Below are 16,367 nucleotides of genomic sequence, written 5' to 3'. Positions count from 1 at the left end.
ATGAGGCTCGTGAAATGCCTTCAGGGCAGGTCGGGCTGGCGGCCGGCGAGGGGCAGCAGCTGAGGCTGAGCTTCCTGGCGGCAGAAGGAGCCCGAGCGTTCGCTGCTGGCCCGGGGCACACGTCCACATCGCTGCCGTGTTAGCAGTCCCTCTGGAAGTGCCCGGCGGTGATGCCAGGCTTCAGTTTGGGTGGATTTTCATCCTTTCCAAGTAGAGCCAACTCCTGTGCCTCTTCCCTCCCAGCCTTCCTCGTTGTGGGACACGAACGTGGAGCCTGCAATTCCCTGTATTACGTACAGCCGAGCTTGTAACCGCTGCGCTCACAGCACGGATCCCGTCCAAGTGTGTGCTCTGAGCAAGTGTCAGTGTGAATATCTGTCAGAAACGGCAATCAAGGAGGTTAAATGCCTCGAAGTCCTCCCTCTCTTCTCTTCTCAAGCCTGCTGCGCCTGCCTGCCGGCACGGAGCTGGGCTCCGGGAGCAGCCGTCCCTGCTCACTGTCACCGAAGGGTCACAGCCGGGGCTGGGGTCTGCTGCTCTGCTCCGGGTCCCTGGCAGCAGGAGCTCCATGAGCAGAGCCAGGGCCGCTGACGTGGGGCGCTCCCAGGCCTGGCCAGCGAGGGAGGGGGAAGGCATGCCCCGTGCGTCCCTGAAGGGGATGGAGAGCGCCAGGCGCCTTCCCATTACTTCGGGTTTGGGGTCGTTGTGCAGCCCTCTAGGTAGGAGATCTGCCTGGGGAGGCTCATGAATATCGGCACCCGCTTTTTTCTTCTGGCTCCGGCGTGAGGGTGAATGACTGCGACACGGGGCTGCCGAGAAAGGCCAGGGGACCGCATCTGCCAGGCTGAGGAACAGGCTGCTGGGGGCCGTGTCGCCGCCTCTCCTCGGATGCAGTGTCGGAGCATCAGCTCCCCTCCACGTGGGGGTGGCACCGTGCACATCAAACCATCCGCATGCGTGGCACCGGCTTCTGCTGCACCTCTTCCCTGGGACCTTTCCCCCTGCTGACATCAGGCAGGACGTGGGCGCTCTGCGAGCAGCGACGCTTTGTGGGCACGTGGCGGGTGAGCTCATGCACATGCAGCACAGCCGTGTTGGACTGCTAACGGGGAGCCAGGCTCTTCCCTGAAGTTTCTAATAAGCATTTGGTTCTGCATCAGGATCAGTCTGCAGCACCCTGACGGCGGTGAGCACGCAGCACTGCTGAGATGCTTACGTTAGCGGAGTCAAAGGACTAATTAGGTGCCGTTTGCAGAGCGCGATGATGTGACGTCCTGTGCAAACAATTGTCAGCGCTGGGGATGTGGTGGGGATTCAAGAGCCAGGGGTGGAACTGCACATTGGGAAACTGGAAGCAAACAGGGAATTAAGGTGGGGCCGTGTCTTGCAAAGGATCACAGACATATGGAATAAGTTACCAGGGAAGGTGGCTGGAGCAGAGAGTATAAGTGAGTCTGAGACATCTTGATTAGTTTCTGGAGGAAGGGATTGAAGAGTGTAGTGGAAAACCAGGGAAACAGGATTTAAAGCACATTACCACTTTAATTTAAAAGTGCCCAAAGCAAGGAAATTCAGATTTAAAGCTGCCAATCCATCACTGGTGCACCAGGTGTTGGAGCTGGGAGGGCGCGGCGGGGTCTGAGTGCAGATGGGTCGGTGCCGCTCAGCCCCCGGCCCCGGGCAGCACACGTGGGCAGCTGGAGGCAAAGCCTCGGGTTTGTGACCTGCCAGCCAAGCCCTGGCCTCCGCTCCCATCCCCTCACCTCCTTGGCTTCCATGCCCCATGTCCTTGTCTGATGCCCTTAAAACCCCTCTGGGGATGCTCCCCGCTCACCAACATCCTGGATGGCCAAAAGCGCTGCTGCGGCATCGCCAGGAGCGTCCGAGATGGCCAGGGACAGGGTCATGCAGGGAAGGAAGGGTTTCTTTCCCCCCGCTGGCCTTGTATTTGGGAGCCCTCCATAGGGAGTTGTTGCCGCCATGCCCTGCTACACCGGATATGTCGGCGTATAGGAAATTCTTAATTTAGGGAATTCGTTCATGCCCCTTCTCTTCTTCGCTGCCGCCCGCTCGCTTTTCACACATCCTTCCCCCAGAGCCGCCCCCTCCAGAGCCTGATCAGCATGCACCAAAACGGCCGGAAAGGAACCCAAATCTGGGCCCCCAGCCCCGCAACTGCTTCAGGATGCAGGCGGTTTTGTCCCAAAAACCTGGCCCTGAAACCTCGGCCTCCCACCGCCCCCCGGCTGATGCTGCAGCAGCGCTCGCCCTCTTACACCACCCAGGGTGTCTGGATGTGGAAGCCCCTGCCAGGTATAATCCATAATATTCAAACACCCAACCTTAATTTTAAGCAAAGGTTTTATTTTTTTATTTTTTTCAGATTTTGCTTTCTGACCATAGCTGCAGACCGTCGCCTCGAGGCAGAGCGTTGCTTCCCTGGGCTGCTCAAAGCCTCCTAAGGAGGAGTTGCTGCCATGGGTTGCAGAACAGAGCAGTCCCTGAGAGGTTTTTGGCAGACAGAGGCTTACAAAATAATTTAAATCCTCTGGTTCTTCAAGTGTACACAAAAGATATGTTTTCCCTTGTGACTTACAGCAGGAAAGAAAAAGATCATTTAAGGTAGCAGTCTTGGGAAAGAAATAGTGCAAAAAGTGCAAAAATAATTAGCAATAAATTCTTCCGCTCAATTCTCGTCATTGTTTCCTGCTAAATGTTGCGGTCTCTCACACTGAGATGTGTTTTCACAGAGAAAGGATCAATTATTTCCAGATTTTGTGGATATCATTAGGTATTTATTCTTTATTTTTTAATTTTTTTTTACAGTTAGAATAAATGTTTCTTTTAACCCACTGCAGCGAATTATTTTAGAAACTAAGTGGCTTATGTTGAACTCTTCTTTTTTTTTTTTTTGCTTGGATTCTGCTAAGTGTCATAACGTGGGTGGCATTTTAAAGGTTACTGGAAAGGGTGGGGATGTGATTAGCTAATAAGGGAGATGAACTTTCTGGCAAAAATAATGAAGACTTTGAAGCAAACAGAATCTGGATGCCTGTAGTAAAATTACATTAGATGTAATGAAATAAAAGTTGGAATTTAGGATATCTTTGTAAATAAGAAAAAAAGAAAAAAAAAATCAAACGGATGTAGTTGTCATCTCAGTGACAAGCGTGCCCTGATCCTGGGCATTATGGCTCTGAAATTGAGAATAATTATTCTAATTTGTTTTATTACATTAGCGTGGGTAGGAGGGAAGAAAGGGAGCTTTCTTTTATGGCTTTCTCATTATTCATAGGAAGGGCCAGACTCCTGACTCGGGCGCTGGGGCTTCATGGGAATTTTTGGAAAATGATGTCTGCAATGTTCTGACCTTTGCCGTCCCAGCTGCAGCCTCCTCCTCTCTGCAGGGATCCCACACTTGACTCCTTAGCAACCTCCTTTGTGCCTCTGATCTCTCTCCATTTGTCTAGTAATAGCCCTTGGCAGGAAGACTTGTTGTTCCTTCAGTGGCTTTAAAAGGCATGGAGCCGTTAATGCCAAGTACTTTTCAAAATCCCTTTCACCCACTCCTCACAGCTCGTCTTCAAAGTCAATCAAACACTGGTGCAGCCATGGTAGTTTCTCAAAGGGTCTTTCTGGTAGCAGGGGGAAAAAGCAACAACAAATAAAACAAAACAAAAATCAACACCAGTGACTTCTCTTTCAGAGAGGCGCTTTTCGGTCCCCCCGAGCCCTGCAGTCGGGATGCTTTGCCCTCGCCTTTCTTGGTGCCTCTGGTTGAGTTTTTGCACCGTATCACCTTGCTGCCAGCACAGCAAACCCACCAGATTAGAGCATCCTTTTCTTTGTCTTGTTGGCTGTTTATTTGCTCGTGTTCCCTCCATCCACATCATGCCGCGACGGCGTGCGGGAATTGAACTGTCACCCAGGGCTGCTCTCCGAGTAGCTCCGAAAGAAGCTCTTCTTACCTGTTCTTACCCCTGACATCGGAGCGGTTCTAAAGAGTGTTTATCAATACAGTGATAGGTGCTTTATATATATATAAAAATATATATATATGTATATAAAGCTGTTTCCTTTCTGTCGATGTGCGTGCAGAGGCAAGGCGTTGAGCTGCTGCGTGACACCCGCCTGGGAGGAAAGGTGGAGCCCTGCGCTGGTGTCGGGCCAGCGCCGAGGAACTGGGCAGGTCCCAGCATCTTAAGTCCCAGCATCTTAGGCCTGAACCTCGACGGGGCTGCCTGGGGGCCCTGAATTGATGTTCAAGTTACAGAACAATGCTGCTCATGCAGCAGTGCCGCCTGATGAGCGTAAGCTTGTCGTTCTCTGGCGAAGGAAGAGGTGTTCTAGCCCGTTATTTCTCTTTGCAGGGAAGAAATAGGAGATTTGAATTACCGGCTGTGAATGTAATGAGAGGTTTGTATAACGTGAGGTAGAAGCTCTTTTTAAAGCCTTCAGTTTGCTGCTGTCAGAGTTGTAGGAAAGTCTCCAAGAAGCCTACTAGTACCTGTCGCATCCTCCCAGCCTGGCACTTCTACAAGAAAAGACTCGAACAACGCGCTGCAGCGCGAGCAAACCGGCTCCTCCATCCTGTGCTGGAGCTGCAGAGCCTGAGGGAGGCTTTGCGCTGAGGGCTGGGCGCTTCTGGCCCCGGTCGCTGCCACCATGGCTTGGAGACGCTGCACCTGAAGAGTTGAGCTCAGAAGTTATAGACATATTTAAAAGTATGCAGACCGTTTCAATAGCCATAACGTGAGCCTTGAGGCACAGAAAATGCACCGAATTTTTTTTTTAAAAAAAAACAAAACCAAAAAAACAAAAAAACCTGGGGTCCTCGCTGTTCTTGGAGTTAGGCATTTTTTCCTGGTTTGAGGGCATACTGGAGGGAAGAGTTTGAAAGCAACGGTGCGGAGCTCAGAGGCAGTTTCACACTTGCCGCAGAAGGACTGTTGTGCTGCTGTGGTGTCCCACCAGTAAAGGAGCCATGTGTTGGGTCCCCTGGATGTGAGTGCTTTAGGTACCTGAATCTAGCATGAAGCAGAGCCGCCCTAAGAGCGACATCGTAGAAAAACCACTGATTGCTTACGGAATGTGTGCCTTCAGGGCTGCCACCAGGCCTGGGGACAGCACGGCGGGCTGGGGCTTGTGGGTGCAGCCACCCACGTTCCTCCACGGGTCTGCCCCTTGTTTGGGTCCCTCCAGGAGGGACTGGCTCCCGTGGGGCTTTCTGGTGCTTCCCCGTCTCTGCGTGAGTTACGAACACGCAGAGCTACAGGGGGGTGCAGATCCATGTTAGAAAGCAGCTTTTATCGTGTCTGGAAAAAGAATGAGTCTCCTTAACTGTTTTTTTATCAATGTTAACTTCAGAATGCCGCTTCCTTTTGCATGAATCTGGGGTCTATATTGCGGCTAGTTTGTCTTCAAGATGCATTTGTATTTGTTTGGCTTTCCGAGATGTTGAAACCACAATTTCTGTGGGTAGCATGGGGAGTGTAGGTTGGCGGGGAGCTGTGTGTGAGGTGCAAGGCACTGATTTGGATCTTCTCCGAGTATTTAATATCATGAGAAAAATTAAATCCCAGAATGTAGGGTTGCCCTTTGTTGAGTTTTTTTCTTTTTCAGCCATCTTTCTTATTGTGAAGATGTAGAAAGAAGGTCTTTAGATTGACTCTAAATTTATAACTCTGGTGCCCCGTACCCCACCCTTCTCTCCAGCGTGGTTATCAATAGAGGATTTGCAGACATAGCTTGAGTCACCAGGCTTTTTCTCGCTTGCCGTGCTATTGGCCTGTCTGTACCATTTTTTTCAGAATTAATTTTGGGCTGAAAAAGTCTCAAAGAGTGCTTTGTTCCTCCTTGACACTCACTCTGGGGAGAAAAAAAAAAAAAAAAAGGAAAAGAAAAAAACCGTGGAAAATCTGACATCTGCATTGTAGAGAAAAATCAATAGATAGGGAGGAATATAATTATCCCCCACTCCTGAAAGAATTTTTAAGATATTTTTTGTAGCAGTGACTCATATCGGCTTAGAGCTTGAATGACATTTTAATTATTTAGGCTTTTTTTTTCATTTTGAATCACCAAAGTGCAGCAGCCTGAAAGGGGTACGGTCGGGCAGAGCGCTCGGCGTGAGATGGGAAGGAAAGAGCTCGCGTGTCAGAGTGCAGCCGCTTCTCTCCCTGTCGCCTGAGTCGGAGCGGGAGCGCGGCGTGATTCAGAGGCGTGCAAAACAAGTTTCCACGCCTGCATGCTCATCACATCGCTCCGTAGTGACAGATGATGGATCATCCTCGGGTCTATGAATCATGTTTTCTGGCACCGAGTAAATAAGGAAACGGTTTATCTTCTTTGGGAGATGTTTTCCTCCTCGTACAAAGGGTGATAACCGGAATGATTTCCGGCGATGGCGTGCCAGCGGATGGTCTGGCGCTGCCGCGTGGTCCTGGGCATCGTGCGGCAGGGAGGGGGTCGGGGACAGATGGGTGATGCTGGCTGGGATCGCAAACATCATGGCAGGGCTGGGGAGACGAGGGACCATGTCCCCATGGGGCTCCTCGCGTGGCCGTGCTGTGTGGGGAGGTCCCTGTGCTGCCGCGCCGGTCACTGCTCGTTGCTGGCAACCACCATCGGGGGGCTGTAAGGGTGCTGCACGCTATTGCCAGCAGGCCCTGTGAGACCCCGGTAGCATCTTAGAAGAGAAAATCCTGTAGAATGAGTCCCAATCCTCCTTGTTCATTCATCCTCTCTGTGAGTTCAGAAGGTGGTCACCAGCACATCACCGTGCTAATTTGGCTTTCGGTGCAGTAAATTCGGCATCCTCGGAAAGGCAGCGGTGGTTGCACGGCTCCCAGCCCTCCTCCGTTCTGCGCCATGATCCCGTGTTAAGTTTCGTGTGCCGCTCTGGGCCGTGACCGCAGGTTTGGGCACTTTGCCATGATTTAATCAAACTCGAAATGTACAAATCAAAAGCTGTTGGTAAACTTCCTCTCTATGGCTTAATTTCCCCTGGAATCCCTCTCATTGGATACTCTTTCGGTGATGGGGAAAGAGAAGAGGCATGCGAGGTTACTCAATCAAGTGAGGCTGGAATTGATTCATTGGGAGTGAAGGGTTGATTTGGATTTCCACCCCCAAAATCCCTTGGCCTCCAGTTGGCAAACTTTGCAAATGTATTCAACAAACCTGCTGGATTTGAAAGAGAATTTGAAAGAGAATTTATTAGTCATAAATAGCTAGTTTACAGGAGGTGTGCAAGCTTTTATGAACTGGCCTGGTTAGGTGCCTTGCTGGTTGGCCCGAGTCCTGGGGCAGGCAGGCAAGAGGAAGGATGGATTTTGTCAGTGTGGGTTTTGCTGGGAATTTGCTGGGCAAGCCATTTTTTCTCTGGGTTGCTTCTGGATCTGCTCAAGTGACCGCATGGTTGTCTTCCCTTTAAAACTCTAGGTAGCTATTGAATCTATTGGTGGTGCTTGAGCCAAAATAGGGACCTGTTCCACATAGGCAATATCTGTAGCCAACAAAGAAAACAACAGCGTAGTGCCGGGTGTCATCAACTACATCGCAGACATCACCTGCAGTGCATCCAGGGAGCCCTTGGCTGAGTTTGGGAATTGCCATTTATAAGTGACTGGGATCATGGATGCAGAGCAGGGCTGGTGCACGGAGGGTGCACAGGGGCTGAGAGCAGCTCCGGTGATTGAGAACAGGCATTTTATTGAATGCCATTAAAATAAATTAAAAAAAGAGTCCTAAATGTAATTTTCCTTCCGCTGTGAGAAATGCTGGTGGATGTAATGCCCCTTAATTGTGGGAGGCTGGGCGCCCCGGAGGTTGCCTCTGGGAGGCAGAGGCAGGTGCTGCGTCCCTGGCCATGCCCCGGAGGGAGCGAGCTTAGCGGGGGAGCAGGTATTGAGCGCGTATTTCATTCGGGATGCTAATTCAATCCAGGGTTACCGTTTTATGGTTCTCATGCGGACAGCAGCGCGAGGAGATTTCTGAGGGTGCAGAATGGCCCGGAGACGCAGCCAGCTGTAAATTAATATGACAAAGATCTCAGCTTTCCCCTTCCCCAGGCTAGGCGTTCCCATTACTCGACGGGGCTGGTGCGTGCTCCGGCTGCCTCCGGCCCAGCTGAAGGGATCAGACCTCGGGTTCTTTGTAGCCCCCATCCGATCAGTATGAATTTAATAATTCTGCTTAGAGCTGGATTCAAAGCAAGGCCGCGGAGGTGAAAGGGCAATTGCTAGTTCACTTAGCCACCTGTTTCCTTCCCTTTAGCTTATATTTAATTTGTATTGCTGAATACCTTTCTCTTCTGATATGCAGGGCTTTGAAAGGCCTCTCAGCCACCCCCAGCGTGCAAACAGAACCCTCGTTTCTGTTGGTGTTTGTTTTTTTCCTGGGGTTGTGAGTGTACATCTGAGAGAAAGGGAGATTAAACCAGAGGCCAGTACGGTCAGCCTTATCTGGCGCCGTGACTTTGAGGACAGGCCTGGGGGAGCTGGCGCATCGTCAGGGTTTCTCCTCTTTTATTTAAAGAAATAGAGTTTGAGAGTATTTGTAAGTTAGCGGGCTAAATGCAACCAAGAAGGATTCGAGGCTGCTGAACTATCTAAATATCTACATGTTCTTGAACTTTGAGGGTGTTGGGCAGATCCTACCCTCAAAAAATGCCCCCAGGAGCACTGGAGAAGTCCATCTACGTCCTGCTCTTTCTGGCTTTGCTTCCAGCACGGCCTTAATGCAGTGAAAGACCAGGCTTGTTCCTACATCTGTCCACCTAAATCTGACTGATCCATGGAGCTCAGTCTCAATCACATGCCTCAAACCAAATGCTTGGCTGCATCAGAGCCCGGAGATGGGCCGCTTTCTCCCTCTCATTTTCTTTTGCGCAAGCAAAGCTACCAGGAGGTGGCTCAAGGTCCGAGGCCTGCCTGCAACACACTGAGAAGCGTTTGGGAATGGGATTTCAGGGCTGCGAGCCCTGCTCTCCCAAATGCTGCCAAACGATTTCTTTCCGTTCCTTGTTTACCATTTAATTTGTCTATATTGCTCGCCTCTCGAACTCTGCTTAATGCTTGCCCCCAGAACACTCCTCACGAGATGTTTTCAGCGTACGTCCAAATGAGACCGGGGTCTTCCAGTCAAATATGGCTGTCCCGTGCACGTGCCCTCGGGCTCCTTTTCCGTCTGGCCCCTCACACGTTCTCTCCACATCCTAAGAGAGGACAGTTGGGGTACGTCAGAGATGCACGAGCCTCTGCTTGTCTGAGAACAGGGGATGGGGATTTTTCCCCGTGCTTTGATCTGTGTTATGGCAGCATAATCTGCTGCAGCTGTGGAGTCTAGGCCAGTTCAATATACGCAGAGAAATCTTGAAAATGGATTGGGAATTGTTAGCAGACTGAAAGAAATCCAGCGACTGTGAAACGCCAGCAGATGTGAGGATCCCCATTTCCTCCCCCTTCGTCCTCCGGCTCCAGCACTCGCTTGGACCCCAGGCCTCCTCTTAATCCACTTTCCTCCTGATGCTTTTCTGGATGCCGCTGGTCGAGGTTGGAGAAGTTAATCTGCCTGTTAGTACACAGGGCATAAACACATCTGCGTTCAGGCGCTTTCAGCACTCAGCGTCTGAAATTCGTGTGTTCCCTGTAAACAGCTTGCACATAGCCCACCACAGCTACAGAAAAGCCAGCGAGGTTTCCCTCGGCCCCTGCTTGGCGCGGCCTCCTCCGGCAGGGCCGGTGCCACACCAGGGGGAGGAAGGCCGCAGGGTGGAGGAAGGCCTCGGGGGGGAGGAAGGCTGCCGGGGGGAGAAAGGCCGCAGGCTCTGGCAGGCCTCTGACAGGCTCCGCGCGGCACTGGCCGTGTGTCAGTGCCGCACCAGTTAGCGTACTGGGAGCAAAAAGAGAAAAAAATCAAAACCAACAATCAGCCCCGCTCCCTGTAGACATTGCCTCACTTAGTGTTGCATGTTTATATAATAATTTGGCAGTTGCTGCTCATAAAGAATTACTCAGTTTGTACTCTGAACTCTTCGTGTGATTTGGAAGAGGCTTGGACCAAGGGATGTTTCCATCCGAGGATCGGCCAGTTGTGGCTCTTTAGGTCCTTTTGGTGACCTTGTGCCGTCTACCCCATAGACTCAAGCGCTCCCTGCTCCAACATCCCTTCTGCCAAGGAGGATGCAGAACACGAGCTTCCCACCACTGAGTGTGTCTGTTAACCAGTCCCCCTGTATTTTGATTTGCGTGCTTAATTGATACTTGAATTTGAAGACAAAGAGCATCACGCTCCCTGTTTTAAAGGACTCATTTCCTTTTTTTTTTTTTTTTTTTGCATGTCACTCCACCTGCCTGTAGGCAGCGAGGGTCTCAGAAGCTGTGCGAAACTCCTGCAGGGGAAGCTGCACGTGTCTCATCTTCGCATGACTTGAAACTAAACCTAAAATTGTTTACGAGGATGCATGATTGTCGGGCTTTCCGCAAGATAGTATTTCTTAGACTAAGTTTGCATCTTCAAGAGAATATGAGCCAACTTCGAAAAATGTCAGCAGAAGCCAAGTAATTAGGGGAGGGTGTATAAAATGAGATTTCATCCGAGCACGAAGGAGGGTACGTCAGAGCTTGTACTTGTGTGTCCATACCTATGGGCCCACTTTTGGTCTCCTTTTGTGATCCTCAGAAGGGCTGAAGCTGCACTTGGAGTTTTGTGCACTATGTGCTCTTGTTGCTTGGTCCAGCTTCCTTTAAAAACAAAACCTTGGGCACTGGGGTGGTGTGGAAGTGGGACCTTAAAACGGTGGCAGTGTAAAGAAGACTTGAAACAGCCTTTAATTATGGGAGTGGGAGTTTTCTGTGCTGAAAAACAGATTTGATATTCAGAGCTTTAAGTGACTTTCCTGTTTGAAAGCTTTATAGTAAACAAAATGTGATTAATTCCCTTCATGACTCACTACAAGAGAAATTTTGATTTTTATTATAGCGTTTTTCTGTCATATACTTGTTTTAATCATCTCCGCTGAATAGTAGAGCTTGGTAACAGCTTGGGCAAGGCAGGAGGGAAGGTCATCGAACACTTGTCCTTTTTTAATCTCCCAGTATTCTTGCACAGAGGCTTTCTTTGCGTCCTTTCTGCCACTGACAGGGCTGTCGGCTGCGGCACATCCTGTGAGATGCTATCAACGTATCCTGTAATTTTAGAAAAGGTTCCAGGGGCAGAACGAAACACGGATGGTTCGGGGGGAGCTGAAGCCGCCACTGTTGACAGGGAGCGCGTCTCATCCCTGCCATCCCAGGCCGGGCTCTGACAGCACCTGCCCGGCTTTCCCATCCCGCAGGTCTCTTAAATCACTTCGTAGGCATCGTGCTTTTATCTGCCCTTTTAGACTGGTTCTGCTTGGGTTTTGTGGTGGTGGTGCTGGAGAGGGCTGCCCCCTTCCTCTCTCACTCCTTACTCCATCTCCTTGTTCTTTCTCACTGGTTACCTTGCTTTGCTCACACCTGCAGCATTTACCCCCGAGGCAATGTTTCTCTTGCTGTGGTGGGTTGATGCTGAGTGCTGCTGGGATGGTGCCCTCTGCCTGGCGTTTCTGGGGCTGTGCCGTGTTGTGCATGAACATCCCCAGAGGTGGGACTGCTCCCATCCCACCACCTGGGACACCCCGCACACCTCCTGGTCAGAATCAGCAGGGTGATATCCGTTGTTTGGATTCGTGGACTTTGACAGTGTTTAATAGCTTCTGCTTACTGTCCTCTGCCGTGAACACCAACATGAGAAATGTTTCATTTTTGGAATTGGGGGAAAAAATGAAGAAAAAAAAAATAGGACAGCAGATGGTCAAAATCTGCTCAAACTTAGCGACGTGCCTGTAAGGGATGTAACTTAAGGCAGTAAGTAGCCCTACCAAAGGCTCTCGGGGCCACCGCCATTCACAAAGGCGTACGTGCCTAAACAGCATCTGCTGTAAGGCTCGGCCCAAGAAAGGCGCCAATTTCCTGCGAGTTTGTGTCAAATAAGCTTTGGAACTGTTTTTGTGGATCTCGTTTGTTTAAGAAGGTCTGTGTTGGGTTAAGCCCAAGGTCCGGCTAGCATCCTATATGGTCTCTAAAGCAGCCGTGAGCGGAGGTGTGGGGAGGAAGACGAAGCACGAAGCGGCAGATCCTGCTGGCCAAGTGGTGCGGGGACTTCCCAGGGAGGAGGCGTTCAGAGGTTACCCCGAGCCTCTTCTCTCTGAGGCTGCCAAAATCCTTTTGAACCCATCTGTACTTTTGTAAATGATTTGAGGTGTGCAAAAGCACGTCCTTCTGGTTGCTTCTAAGCCAGCTACTTGACCCTTCCATCAGGTTGCCTTGATGGAGGAGGGTTTTGGGGGTATTTGTGGATATTTACTTAAGAGCTCGGGGCAGTTGTATGGGGTCTTTAGGTCCCTGAAATGTGGGATTTTCTTGAGCCTCAGGACTGCTAAGCTGTTCGATGCTGCAGGTGAACAGTTTCAAGCAATGTGGATGGATCTGCTAGGCCAGGCTGGAACATAGTGCCATTGACTTCTTCCTCTGAGCTGTCAGATTGTTAGCACTGAAAGATCGATGGTTTGATCTTGAAAACCTTCCCTTACTGCAAATTAAAAACAAAACAGAAAAGAACTCCTTCTGGATGCTCCCAGTGTAACAAGCATCGGGTCTGTACAGAAACTCCACTTTCTACTAAAGAAGGCAGGAACACTGTAATTAAGGGCAATGTCAGAGGTAGGCAAATATCCCCTAATTGTATGCAGATGATAGAGCTGGTTCAGCCTTTTGACTAGCGAAGCCTTCCTCAATTTGGGATATTGTGATCCTAATCAGAGACCTTTAGCCATACATCAAAGCCGTCAGGCTGAACGTGCATACCTTCAGGCTGGCACGGCTTGATTGCAAGGCTTCCTGCTAACAGACTCATCTCTGGCCAGGTGTCTTTCCTGCTGTGGACGACTGATTCCTTTTTAGTCTTCATCACTGAGGCAAAGAAATTTAATCCCAATATTACTGCCAGCCCTGGAATGGACCCACTGGTTTGGAAATTTCACTCTCTTGTTGCCCTGAAATATCAATGCACACAACCTCTGATACCTGCTTATTTCACTGCCAACCTCTAACCTAAGGTAGAGCAGACCTGTCATTAGTGCATTCATCTGTGTTTAGATCTGTCAGCTTCCTTCCCCTTCTCCTCTTTTGTTTCTCTAATTACTTTGATTGCATCTCTGCATCCAGCTCTGGGTTTCAGTGCTGCTGAGGCTGTGTGCGATCTCGGCCCAGCCTCTGTCAGCCTTGCCTCCTCTACGGGGAGCAGGGGAGAGAAGAGGGCCTGGACTTTAAAATTGTGAATGCAGCTGTGTTTAGGTTTTCAGGCAACTTTTCCATCTGTTATAGAGAAATGCCCGGTGCCAGAGCCTGGTTTTCAGACCTTTTTGGTGGCTTCTCGATGCTCTGTGCCTCCCCACGTCGTACCCAGCAGTGCTGGGAGCCGGTGCTGGGAGCACTGGGTTGTTCGTAGCTGTTCTGCAAAGGCTCAGGTGTGAGCGAGGGCATGGAGCCCAGGCAGAGTTGCCCCTCCTGTGGCTGCCACTAGGATTTTGGGCTTGTTCCAGCTCCTGTGGTTCAGTGTTATCCAGCTTTGCTCTTTGTCACTGGCATTTGCATTGCTTTAATACTTGGAAGCCCTGTGCAACAAGCAAAGCGCTGCAGATGTGGGTGCTGGAGGCTCATCTCTGTCCTAGAAGTTTCATGACTAAGCTGGCAAGTTACTGGAAATGCTAAAAAATAGGAATATTTGGGATCTTGGTCCTTACTCTCCTGCATGTTCTCCAGGCTGACGTCAGCTCTCATGGTGCTCCATCAGCTCTGCTGCTCATCTCACAGCTGTGCAGCGCATTTCATCAATCAGCCAGGTCCTGAGCCCCTGCTGTTCTCCAAAGGGGTCTGTGCAGGATCAGCTCCCTGGGTTGGGTTCAGATAAGGAAGATTTCTGTTTCCCTGACAAGCTGTGCACCTTCCCTCCTGCTGTGCAGGTACCCCTTATCCCAGCACCTTCCAGCGCTCTGTAAGTGACATGTCATTTTCCACAAGGATTCTGTCACGTTTTCAGTAAGGCAGCAGCAGTCTGTTGCTCAGAGCCCTCTCCTGAGCTGTGTTTTGTAAGGGACAACAGCTGGGCCCCGGTACAGATGTGTGATGGATTTCCAGGGCAGTGCTTAGCCCCTGTGCTTCCCTGCTGGTACTGGATGATGCTGTCCCTATAGTTTAACCAGAGCTTTTGGCATCTAGAGATAACACCCTATGTGTAAGATGAAGTAAAATAACATTTCTGACAGTGTTTTAATTTTTTTTTCCAGGGGTTGATTAAAATTCGAGGAGATCGCTGCTGGAGAGAGTTAACTTGCATGGATTATCACTACGAGGTGAGCGATCTGCACATTAAAACTAGTTTTTCTTGCCTGTTTTACTTTGGTAGATTTTTTTTTTCTCTAACCTTTTCTCTTCTACCAGGCAGCTCTCCATGTTGTTCTTTCTTTATCGTTGCCTTCTGTCTTTGGCAACTCTGTCAATGTCCGTGTGCCAGCTCGGTGATGCTGTTTTTCCCAACCACAGTCCTAAAAGCCCAATTTCTCTCCTTCCCTCCCCTCACCGTCATACTCTGAATCAGGGACAAACGTGAGCTCCACAGAGAACTCTGTAAAAATGGTAAAAGAGAGGAACAAAAAGGGCTTTTCTGTAGCATTGTGCTGTGTGCTCTCTGCTTACTTTTTGTTTTATTCCAAAATGCAGACATATGTAGACAGAAATAGAGCATCTCAGTGCTGTCCAAGATGCTGAGCTCTAATCGTTGGCAATTCAGAATTATACGGTTTTATCTTTTTGACATCTGTTTCAGTGATTACGTTACATTTTGATTATAAACTGTGGTTTGTATTCTGGCTCTGAGCGTTGTCTCATCTTTGATTACAGAGAGAGGGAGCTCAGCTTTCCTCTGCTTTTACCTATATTTTTGCATTTGCATTTTGTATAAACAGAGTTGAAAAGGAAAAACTGCTGCGCACAGGGGCGCTCTGCTGAGCAAGTAGTCCTGGTTCCCTGTGAAAGAAACAGTACTGCAAGTGATGCTCCTTTCTCCGGATTAACACCGCAGCCGCTGAGAATGGCACACTAAGTCACATTGCCGTGGGTCCATAACCCACGTCCATCTGACGAGCAGGGGAGCGCTCTGCATCCGGACTGCAAAGTCTCAGCCCTGCTCTGGTGCTGCGTTTGTCGGGTATTGCTCAGACCACCGTAATTCTTTGCTGGGTTTGGCAGGGAGGCCTGAGCTGCCGGTCCCTGGAGATGTACATCTGGGGGGTGCCGTTCTCAGCGGACCTTCATCACGTCTGGAAAGCATTTTCCCCTTCCAGTTAAACCTTACGGATCCTGACTTCTCTGACCTGCAGAACATGTTCCGAGGTGTTGCCTATGAATTACTTCGTACAGGGTAGGCACGCTGAGCAGCGGACGTGGGGAGACTCACACAGTGTCTCTCTCCTTCCACCATCATATGACAAGAATTGCATGTGAGCGCCAGGGACCATGTTACCAATTCTGTTACGGGATTAGGATTCCTCCTCCCAAAATAGGAAAATATTTATCAGTTTCTATTCTGTTCTAACTAATTGCATGTTTTGAAATGGAATTTTGCAGGTCCAGAAACCAGTTTCCGCCCTTTCAGGTTTAACGCTCCATTTTTTATTATTATCATTTACTTTTAATGGGTGTTCGGCCCATTGAATGCAAGGGTTACCTTTTATGAACGTGGCTGCTTGGTCAGCTCTCGTTGAACTATATGTGTCCTGCCGCATCCAGAGCAAAACTCTGGCTGCAAATACCCTTCAGTGCTGTTGTTCTTAATCCTGAACAAAAAGGTGGTCGTGCTAAGCTGTCCGTCCTTTTTGCCTAGCAGTGAGAGTGCTGCTCTGCTCCGCGTGCTGCTGGGCACCTGGCAGTAGTCAAAGAAAAGCCAGCTCAAGCTGAGCTCCCCACATTCCCTGGGCGGCTCTGCTGGTGACCCCAGCCCACAACAGTCAGCCTGCGTAATCCCAAATATTTCAAATCAAAACCAGAATCAGTTCTGTAACCCAGAAGGCTAATTAAGACCATTCCTGTCCTATCCATAATGCAGGATCCCTAGCCTGTGAAAGTAATTGGGAACAGGGGCAGGGGGCAGATCACATTATCAATATCAATTATTTTAATCCACACAAAAGAAGCTGCAATAAAGGGAAAATGAAAGAGGCCAACATTTTTCTGCTGGCGATAACAGACAAAGGACTGCAATTCACCTGTTGGTTTAGGTTTTCA

At 49.8% G+C, this 16,367-nt stretch overlaps 1 protein-coding gene across 2 annotated transcripts in view; it reads left to right on the top strand.

The window, feature by feature from the left end:
• LMF1 (lipase maturation factor 1) overlaps positions 1–16,367 on the top strand; it is a 193,574-nt gene that overhangs the window by 63,781 nt on the left and 113,426 nt on the right. For both annotated transcript variants that reach the window (XM_048066424.2, XM_066977769.1), the window contains one exon: positions 14,372–14,437. In XM_048066424.2, the coding sequence (XP_047922381.2) occupies positions 14,372–14,437 (66 nt within the window). The remainder of the gene's footprint in view (positions 1–14,371; positions 14,438–16,367) is intronic.

Source organism: Anser cygnoides, chromosome 15, assembly GCF_040182565.1.
Source record: "Anser cygnoides isolate HZ-2024a breed goose chromosome 15, Taihu_goose_T2T_genome, whole genome shotgun sequence".
NCBI classification, from domain to species: domain Eukaryota; kingdom Metazoa; phylum Chordata; class Aves; order Anseriformes; family Anatidae; genus Anser; species Anser cygnoides.
This window is presented reverse-complemented; position numbering and strand designations above follow the sequence as displayed.